The following is a 10,369-nucleotide window of genomic DNA, read 5'->3' as shown; positions in this document are numbered from 1 at the left end:
CCCCAGGCCCCGCTGATGTCACTGCGCCTGAATTGAGGAACTTGCTGATGCTCCCACTTGGCTCCCCAGCTCTCAGCCAGTAAGTTTAGTTGATTCATCAGAAGCCGATTTGCCCAAAATGGCCAATGTGCTGAATTTGCTCGTGTGGTTGTGGTTGGCCATTTTATCCTCAGCACCACAGTTTAAGGAACATTACGCCCTAACCCCGGCCCCGGTCCCAACCAGTGCAGCTCTAGCAGGCGAGGGGCGGGGGCGCTGGGGGGCGCAGGAGGGGTGCTGGGGGGGCAGGAGGGGCGCTGGGGGACGCAGGAGGGGCTCAGAGGGGCACTGGGGGGCGCTAAGGGGACTCGGAGGGGGTACTGACATGACACACAAAAACACGAAGCATTTGTAAGGGGAGAGGCTTCTCCAAAATGATGAATACGTTCATAAGGCATACTCCCATTCAGAAGTAGCCGTTCTTTGGGGTCTAGCAACAGCAGGACGGGGAAGAAGCGATTCTGAATTGCTCTTTGGAGGACCATGGAAACCAGCCAGTGAGAAGCACAATCAGAATTGTGAATGGTCAGAACCGGCTTTTAGCGAGATGCCCGGGGGCTCCCATCTCCCCGTGGGCTCTGATCATAGCTAGCAAACGACCCCACCGACCCTCCCCACCCCAGTGCAGGCAGGGATCTTACTAGAATACAGAGCTGACCTAGTCTGTGCCCTGTGTCTGGCTCCAGGTACTGGTGGGCAAGGAGCAGGGCCACCCCTTTGCCAAGGGGCTGCTGGTGGAGCCCCATCGCCCCCGGGTCCTGCCCAGTGTGGGGCGGGGAACAGATCCCAGGGTGAGGGCTTGTGCATGGGCTCACAGCCCAGCCCCCGCGTACCTGCCCCCAGCCTCAGCAAAGTCAGCCTTTCCAAGAGCACCTCGTGTTTCTATCACTCTCACTTTCGCTTCTGCTCTTCTCTCTGCCTAAATTCTCTGCTTCTACCCTTTTCACCAGCAAACTCCTACTCATCCTTCAAGGCCCAGGCCAAATAGATTCTCCCGGTCATTTCCCCTCCCTGCTTGGTAGACGGAGCAGATCCTCTTTTCTCTGGACTTGCACGATCTTCCAGAGCTCATTCGTCTGGTGCATGTTTGTCGAGCTCCCTCCTTCCAGGCGCTGGGGCTAGAGCACGACCTAGACACGGTCCCCGTGGCGGAGGTGGGAGCCAGCCCCACCTCACCCCTCTCCCACTGCAGCGCGGTGTCTGGCGCTCTGCATGCCCCCAAGGCAACAAAGAGGGGGAGGGGTCCTGGAGAAACTGGGTCAGGGCTGACCTTGGTGGCGCCTGAGTCCGGCCAGAGGCCCGGGAGTCACCCTGCAGCTGCCTCCAGGCTTCCCCCAGGGCACACGGTCAGGAGGCCGCGATGATGCTGGGCTCCCCTGGGCTTGGGCGTGGGCGGGGGGCCCTGGCTGCTCACGCCTCTTGGCAATAAAGGGGCGCTCACCCCCTGAGCCTGCTGATCCCAGGAGGGGGATGTCGAGCAAACGGACCATAGACAGTCTCGAGCCCTGTGTCCTATTCCCAACCACTCCACTGGGAGGCTTGGAGCGAGTCGCTAGACCTCTCTCTGCCTCCGCTTCCTCATCTGGAGGAACTGGGGCTGGGTTCACCGGGGTGAGGGCCTGAGGGGCACCCAGCAGTAGCTGGGACATGCTGGCTGGCGGCTGGAAGGTAGGGTCTCACCTATCCAGGCCTCCGTCTTCCAGGTCTCGGAACTCCGGGTTGGTCCAGGTGGAAAACTTCTCCAGGATATAGGCAGCCAGGCCCACGGGAGAGTCGTTCAGAGCGCAGCCTGGGGTGGGGAGAAGTGAGGGAGGGACTCAGGCCTGGGACCAGCGAGCGGTCAGCACCCCGTGTCGTGGCACAGCTCTGCCCTAACCCTGGGGTGCTCAGGCACCCCCATCTACTTAACCATCGGCCTTGGAACTCTCATCTGAGAAAAAGGGGTAACACCGCCCCACTGCATGGGCAGCTTCCCGCGTTTGGGGAGATCCAGATGGGAAATATGTATGAATGCTGGTTTTAAAAAGGTGGGGTTTGGGACACCTGGCTGGCTCGGTCCGAAGAGCATGCAACTCTTGATCCTGGGGTCGTTGAGTTTGAGCCCCACGTTGGGTATAGAGATTACTTAAATAAACTTAAAAAAAAAAAGGTGAGGTTTTTAGTTTATATGCTCTGGTTTGTGAAAACTAAGAAACAACCTAAAAGTCCAAATTAGGGGAAAAGTTCCAAATGAATATCGACCCCCTCCACCTGCCCCAGTCCTGGAGCTGCCAGGTCCCCAGGCTCCCTCCTCGACTCAGGCTCAGGGTGCAGGGGTCAGGGGTCAAGGCCCCGGAGCACACCGAATCAGATCAAACGGGTGTTTGGAATGCGCTGGCCATGCATCGACTGACCTCTGCCTAGAAGTGCAGGGTGAGAAAGAGTTCGGGGCCCTCCCAGGAGGTTTTCATCCTGGAGCAGTGTTGCGGGGTGGGTAAGGCCCCCTGGCCATGCGCCTGGCTGAATGGGAGGGGTGTGGCCCCCGCCCCAGCAGAGAAGGCCGCAGCATCCGGAGCACGCACTCACCCACAGTGTCGGGTTTGGTGCCCTGGATGTGCATATAACCGCTCTCCCTCATCAAGCTGTAGAAAACCTTCTCCTTGAAGGGGTACAGCAGCTCTATATCCCTCTGGGTGTAGCCGAAAAACCTCGGGAAACGCCGTCCCAGGAGAAGGGTCAGGGTGCCGGGATTTAAAACGAAAGCCATGTTCAAATGCAGGCCTTTCACGTGGCTGAGGGCGGAGAGAGGGTCCAGGTGAAGCTGATGCAGGGCTGGGGAGGGGAGACGAGCAGGAGGCCGCGGGGCTGAGGTGCGCAGCGCCAGCCCTCTTGGAATCTGCGCCTCTGGGGTGGCCCCATGATGGGGAGGAGGGGGTTGGCGAGGAAAATACAGAGTTTCTAGGAAGTTCTGGGCTCTTCTGGGGCTTAGTGCACCAGAAATGTCTACTGCCTGACTTTCCCCTCCTCCATCTGGCCCTTTCTGCCTGGGCACCTGGCCCGAGTTCCCAACCCTGTGTGACACCCAATAGAGAGAGAATCCACGTCAAGGTACCCCAGGCATGGCAGGGTGATGGGGGGGCCTCCCTCCCCTGCCCCAGGCCCACAGACACCCCGCCTGGGTGGCCCCTGGCAAGAGGACGCTCTAAGTCTCAGATAGCGTGCCCAGGAGGAATCCCCTGCATGGATGGCTGCCCCACCCACCTGACAGGGACCCTCACCTGGGCACCATCTGGGCCATGTTGGTGCAGATCAGGGACCCCCAATCCCCGCCCTGAACATAGAATTCCTGGAAGCCCAGCCGTAGCATCAGCTTATAAAAGATCCTGGCCGTGGCCACTGAATTCAAGCCTGGTTTGAAGGGGAGAGAGAACAGAGTTACAGGGAGGTCACTCCCTTGGTCCTCTTGGGCGCCTAGGAAATTCCTCACCTCCCCCCACCCCGTTTGCCCCAGGCTGGGGTCACAGTGGCTCACGGGAGGGGAGAAGGAGTCCGGGGGCCCCACGGTGGCATGGCCAGCACCCAGCAGGCAGCCTGGGCATCTGCGTTGCAGAGAGGGACAGCGAGGGTACGGCCACACAGCAAGGCCATGGTGGGCTCGGGCCAGCACCACGAGGTTCTGGAGGCCCTGCTGCCCGTGGGCTGCTCTGCCCATCCCCTGCCCACGGCACCCGGCAGAGCCCCAGAAGGGGCGCTGGCCATCTGGCCCCCCAGGCTCCGAAGGGAGCTGTCCCGGCTGGCTCCCTGCCTGTGGGAAGACCTGGCCCCCAGCAGCCCCTGTACCCTTTTTGGAGGATGCCTCTGAGAAGCCATAGCCAGGAATGGAAGGGCAGATGACTTCAAAAATGTGCTCCTCGCTCAGGCCGTGGTTCCTGGGGTCGGTCAGGAGCGGGATGATCTTATAAAACTCGTAGAAGGAGCCGGGCCAGCCGTGCACCATCAGCAAGGGCTTCGGGGTGCAGCCGGACGGCGGCTGGGGGGGCTTCACGTGGATGAAGTGGATGTCCAGCCCTGGGGGGCAGAGCACCGTCAGCTAGCAGGGAGGGGGGAGGCCCCGCAACGGGGGAGGCTGCAGCCACGGCCCTCCGCGTGTCCAGGCAGGCTCTGCACCCCCCACCCCCCCAGAGCCCGGGCAGTGGGGGCGGCGCCCTCAGGGGCCCACGGTGCTGGGCTGGCTGCGTGCCTACTCAGTGCTCCAGCCGCACGGCCGCCTTGCCATGGACAGACCGTGACCATGCCCCCTACACATCGGGGCACGAGCCCTGCCAGGCCGGGGCAGGGCTGCTCGCGCACTGCCCGCTTCCCAGAGCCCAGCGCAGGTCCTGGCTCCTGGTGGCCCTCGGGGAAGGCTGCCTAATAATGTGAAGACCGGGGGAGGGGTGCCCGGCCGGCTCGGTCGGTAGAGCACATGACTCCTGATCTCGGGGTTGTAAGTTCGAGCCCCGTGCTCGGTGTAGAGATCACTTAAATATAAAACCTTTAAAAAATAAAAAAAGATTGAGGGACATCTGGGTGGCTCAGACGTTAAGCGTCTGCCTTTGGCTTAGGTCATGATCCCAGGGTCCTGGGATCGAGCCCCGCGTCAGGCTCCCTGCTTGGCAGGGAGTCTGCTTCTCCCTCTGACCCTCCCCCCTCTCATGTGTGCTCTTTCTCTCAAATAAATAAATAAATAAAATCTTTAAAAAAAAAAGTTTTCTCCGAGCAATAAAATTTCAAGTGAATTATTTTTTTTTAAATGATTTTATGTATTTATTTGAGAGAGAAACAGAGAGAGCACAAGTGGGGGGTGGTGGGGGCAGAGGGAGAAGCAGGCTTCCCGCTGAGCAGGGAGCCCGACGCAGGGCTCGGTCCCATGACCCTGAGATCATGACCTGAGCTGAAGGCAGACGTTTAACCGACTGAACCACCCAGGTGCCCCTGAATTATTTGCTTTTTTTGTGTTTTCTGTACTTCCTAATTTTTCAACAAGGGATATAAATTCAAAGCATAACTTTAAGTGGAGACATTTTTTTAAAGTTGAGTTGCATGCTGGGCACTGGGAACACATCCAGGCCGAGGGTGGCTGAATGGGCTCCAGGCCCCCCAGAGTCCCTTCGAGGATGGTCCCTTCCCAGGCAAGTGGCCCGGAGAGCACCTGGGCGTTCAGGGCAGACAGCCTGCGCTGCCGTCACACCTGCAGCCCTGCACCACGACCAGCTCACGTTCTGGTGGGTTATTAATTCATTACATAAATAATATATGTTGACTGTAAGAAACGGAAAACAGATAAATCAAAGGGGGAAAAAATCACATGTAGTACCACTATCTGGAGAGAACACTGTGTTGTCTTTCCAAATTTTTAAAAATAAATTTGTTATTTTGGAACAATTTATTTTAAGGGATCCCTAATGCCCAAGGTGGGGCTTGAACGCATGACCCCAAGGTCAAGACTAGCATGTTTCGGGGCACCTGGGTGGCTCAGTCGGTTAAGCGTCTGACTCTTGGTTTTGGCTCAGGTCTTGATCTCACAGTGGAGCCTACATAAAAAAAAAAAAAGTCTCACGCTCCACAGAGCCAGCAGGCGCCCTGATCTTGGAACAATTTCAGATTTATAGAAAAATAGTGAGGACAGTACAGGAAGTTCCTATGAACCCACACCTAGTTTCCCGGTCATTAACGGCTTACATTAGTCCGGTACATTTGTTACAAGGAACGAACCAGTACTGATATGTTAATAACTCCACTAAAGTCCATCATTTATTCAGATCTCCTTAGTTTTAGAAACATTTTTATTTTTAAAATTTTATGGTAGGAAGAGCATTTAGTCCCTCCTTACAAATCGCTGAGTATGCCATCCAGTACCGCCGGCCGTGGGCACTATGCGGCCTGTCAGGTGTCTAGAACTTACTCATCTGGCATAACTGAGACCCTATACCCGTTACCGAGCGTCTCCCCATCTCCCCGCCTCCCCACTTCCCGGGTCCCACCATCCTCCTCTATGCTTCTACGAGCTGGACAATCTAGGAGCCCCCCATACGTGGGATCGTGTGGTATTTGTGCTTGTACGACCAGCTTGTTTCATTCAGCAGAATGTCCAGGTTCATCCACGTGGTCACCTAGGGCAGGGTTTCCTTCTTCTTAAAGGCTGAATAACACTGGTGTCCACAGACAACGGAACACAGCTCAAATGTCCTGAGTTTTTACCTGACGTCCTTTCCCTGTTCCAGGATCCCATCCAGGACCCCACATTACGTTCAGTTGTCTTGTCTCCTTAGACTCCTCTGGACTGTGGCAGTTCAGACTTTCTTTTTTTTAAAAATTTATTTGAGAGAGAGCAAGAGAGCAAGAGAGAGCACACACAAGTGGGGGGAGGGGCAGAGGGAGAGGGAGAGAGACTCTCAAGCGAACTCTGAGCTGAGCGAGGAGCCCGACTTGGGGCTCTATCTCACGACCTCAAGATCACGACCTGAGCTGAAACCAAGAGTCAGACGCTCAACCGAGGGAGCCCCCCAGGCGCCCCCAGTTCAGACTTTTAAAAAAAAATACATCATAACTTTCTTCAAACAAAAATAGAACCCTACATCCATTCTATCGTGGAGCCTTCTGTGCATGTCCCTCTATGTTGCTGTGTTTACTCCTGTTCTAGAGTTCTTTTCGGAAGTAACCTTCCCTCCTTCGGAACACGCTGCACGATGTGAGGGATTTCTAATGCATCTGCGTGCAGAGTTGGGGAGCCCCATGCACACACGTGGGCTGGAGTGCATGGGCGATCCCCGGAGGCGTGGGTGTGAGCACGTGTGTGAGGGCAGAAGCATCCCGGGGCGGGAACCGGTGGCCACGGGGGGCAGGGGCGAGACCGAGGCTGCTTTTTCACCATGTCCTTGCATACTGTTCGAATTTTAAATACTTGAATTTTAAAAATGAAGAAAAATGTTAAAGCCCATACTTCCTCATTGACTCTGCAGGGGGCTTCCCTCAGCGGAGGAAGCAAGCCGCCCTCCCCGCCGGCCAGGTTTTCCCGGTTTGTCTATGGTGCTGTGGGGTGCTCTAGGCTGTCCGCTCTGAACCCAGGAGCCGAGCTGGGCACTGGGCCTGGTGGGTGGTGACGGGGGGGACGGTGGGGGATGTCAGGGCCCAGGGCCCGAGCCGGGACAGGGGCTCGAGATGAAGGGTACAGGGCCGAGCTGGCCCTGGCCCTGAACCTCGGCCTCCCGGTGACTCAGCAATGCTGTCCTCTCTGGAGGGGATGGGCTGGGCCTGAGGCCTCCGAGGCCCTGCCTGCTTGCTCCTAGACTCTGTGGCTAGAGATTGATCTCCGGAGGAAGGCCCAGGCCTCCTCACAGGACAGGGAATCACATGCAGAGCCCAGAATACTGGGGTAGGGGCAGAGAGGACTCCAGAAAGGTCTGAGCCTGAGGGACCAATGAGGACGGCAGCAGACGGAGGGAGGAGGGAGGCCTTCTTGGACCACCCAGCCCGGGGACCCAGGGAAAGATGCACGAAGTTTTGCTGGGCTGGGGCTGGGCCGCGAGCCAGGGGAGGCCGCTGGACCGCACGTGGGTTCAGTCGCAGCGGGCTGCGGTCCGGGAGGACTCGATGCCCGAAGTCGCCCCCCTTTGGAGCGCTTGCACTGTTTTGTGCTGTGATGTCCAGGGGGTAAGGCTTTCTCGAGCCTGCAGCCTCCAGGAAGGGAAGAGCCCCTTTGTGCTGCTTGCCTCTGGGTTTTTGAATGTGCTGTTCCCTCCTCCTAGACCACCCTCCCCACATAAGTGGCAAACTCCTATTCATCCTTTAAGTCTCAGCTCAGATGCCACCTCCTCTAGGAAGCCTTCTGTCACACTCCCGGGTGGCATGGGCTCACGAAGCTCCCAGAGGCTCCTCCCTCACGGAACCCCTTACCCTGTGCTGGGATGGTTAGCATCACCCCAGAGTGAAGGCAGGGACCCCGTTCTCTGGCTGTGTGTCCCCAACCCCAGCAGAACACCTGGGTCCATGACACGCCTGCCTGTCAGCATCTGCTAGAGGACCAGTGAGGAGCTGGGACAGCAGAGTCACCTAATCACCATGAGGAGGCCAGGCCATCTGGCACCAGTGATGCGAAAGGCAACCTTTGGAAATGACATACGAGGACCTGTATGTACTTTGACTTGGATGAAGTGGCTTGGCCCTCTTGTGAGGCTCATGATGAAGACATCAAAGTCCCCTAAAGGGCACAGCATCCATTGATTTATGTGTAAAATTAGTCCTCACCTTATTAAAGCTACAAATTTAAAAACCTAGCTCTCTATTAAGCCTGAGTTCAACTTACAAATATTGTTCTCTCTATATTGTTCAAATTTTATTATTATTTTTTAAAGATTCTATTTTGAAGTCATCTCTACACCCAGCGGGGGAGCTCGAACTCACAACCCCCTGAGATCAAGAGTCACATGGCTCTCCCGACTGAGCCAGCCGGGCATCCCTTATATATTTATTTAATCTAAGCAATGTTGACAGTTATTCTCCAGAGGCCTCTGATTAATGGATGGTTGCATTTCTAAACTTGCTTAATGATGCTCCTTTAAACACAGCATAATTTCAATTTCCTTTTTACGAACTTTAGTTGATCTGTCTGACCCATATGTCTTCCACATACTTTAAGTTAATTCTCAGAATTTTGGTAGATTTATAACTATGGTAAATCCTAAATCTTCCAACACTGCATATAAGCTTAGGGAGATTTTCACATAAAATCACAGATCTAAACCCATTACTCAGTTACACACTCTAAATTAGAATGCAAAAGTCTTATTGTTACTGGGAAAGGCCAAATTCTCTCAAACATGACGATTATTTACAATTCCAAAAATAGGGGCGCCTGGGTGGCTCAGATGGTTGAGCGTCTGCCTTCAGCTCAGGTCATGATCTCAGGGTCCTGGGATCGAGCCCCGTGCCAGGCTCCTTGCTCAGCGGGGAGTTTGCTTCTCCCTCTGCTGCTCCCCCGGCTTGTGCTCTCTCTCTTTCTTGAATAAATAAATGAAATCTTAAAAAAGGAAGGAAAACCTGATAGCTGCTACAACACGGATGAACTCTGAGGACCTGGTGCCAAGCGCAGCAAGGCAGGCAGAAGGACAAACGCTCTACTCATATGAGGTATTCAGGTACAGAATTCGTATTTAAATTCAGAGACAGAAAGTAGAATGATGGCTTCCAGAGGCGAGGGAAAGGGGAGAAATGGGGATTACTGTTTAATGGGACAGAGTTTCAGCTTTTTAAAATAAAAAAGTTCTGAAGATGGATGGTGGGGATGGTTGCATAAGGATATAAACGTGCCGAATGCCCCTGAACCGGGGTATTATACTTGCCTGACAGTGGTCGAAATGATCAATTTTCTGTAATGTATGTTTTACGATAATTAAAAATAAATAGATTTTTAAAAAGTAACACTATGAGCTTGAATTTCCTAAATATTCTAGGTGCTTTTTAAAGATTTTATTTTTAAGTCATCTGTATACCACAACCCGGAGATCAAGAGTTGCACACTCCATCGACCAAGCCAGCCAGGAGCCCCAACACTTCTGTATGATTCTGAATCTTTCTGGGGTTAAGATACGCTTTTCCAACAGACAGACAGACCAGTGGAACAGAACTGAGAGCCCGGAAATAAACCCAGGCATATACAGTTAACCAATCTTTGACAAGGACACTGAACGGGAGAGAAGATAGTCTCTTGAATCAGTGGCGCCGGGATAATTAGGTATTCACATGAAAAACAATGGAGCTGGACCCCTACCTCACACCACTCACAAAAATTAACTCGAAATGGATCAAAGACTTAAATGTAAGACCTGAAACCACGAAACCCCTGGAAGGAAACACAGACACAAAGCTCTCCCAACGTGGGTCCTGGTGATGGTTTCTTGCATGTGACACCTAAAGCTCAAGCAACTGAAGCAAAAATAAACAAGTGGACAACATCAAACTAAAAAGCTTCTGCACAGCAAAGACAACCTGTGGAACGGGAGAAAATATCTGCAAACCATACATTTGATAAGGGGTTAATCTCCAAAATATAGAAAGAACTCATCGACTCAGTAGCAGAAACACCACCCAATTAAAACATTGGCAAAGGACCTGAACAGACGCTTCTCCGGAGAAGACATCCAGACGGCCAACAGACACATGAAAGGATGCTCAACATCACTCATCCTCAGGCAAATGCAAATCGAAACCACAGGGAGCTCCCACCTCACACCTGTCAGAATGGCCATGATCAAAAAGATAAAAACACAAGAGATACCCAGTGTTAGCGAGGATGTGGAGAAAAGGGAACCCT

At 54.2% G+C, this 10,369-nt stretch overlaps 1 protein-coding gene across 1 annotated transcript; it reads right to left on the bottom strand.

Moving 5' to 3' along the window:
* Positions 1–10: 10 nt before the first annotated feature.
* On the bottom strand, positions 11–4,683 carry LOC145719670 (epoxide hydrolase 1-like). Its single transcript, XM_081811191.1, has 4 exons — positions 3,859–4,683; positions 3,297–3,426; positions 2,605–2,810; positions 11–1,828 (listed from the first exon to the last, which is right to left on the bottom strand). Exons 1-4 carry the CDS (start codon positions 4,013–4,015, stop codon positions 1,716–1,718), a joined length of 606 nt encoding a protein of 201 aa, XP_081667317.1. The 5' UTR covers positions 4,016–4,683; the 3' UTR covers positions 11–1,715.
* Positions 4,684–10,369: the final 5,686 nt, after the last annotated feature.

Source organism: Leptonychotes weddellii, unplaced genomic scaffold, assembly GCF_054177405.1.
Source record: "Leptonychotes weddellii isolate Sample4059 unplaced genomic scaffold, ASM5417740v2 HiC_scaffold_6183, whole genome shotgun sequence".
Lineage (NCBI taxonomy): Eukaryota > Metazoa > Chordata > Mammalia > Carnivora > Phocidae > Leptonychotes > Leptonychotes weddellii.
The sequence above is the reverse complement of the archived record's forward strand: the minus strand, read 5'-3'. Positions and strand labels throughout refer to the sequence as shown.

Coding starts and splice junctions, on each gene's coding strand:
- LOC145719670 (XM_081811191.1), bottom strand. CDS start 4,015: ATGGTGCACGGCTGGCCCGGCTCCTTCTACGAGTTTTATAAGATCATC. Junction 2,811..3,296: donor ATGGCCCAGATGGTGCCCAG/GTGAGGGTCCCT, acceptor CTCCGCCCTCAG/CCACGTGAAAGGCCTGCATT. Junction 1,829..2,604: donor CACCAAACCCGACACTGTGG/GTGAGTGCGTGC, acceptor TCCCCACCCCAG/GCTGCGCTCTGAACGACTCT.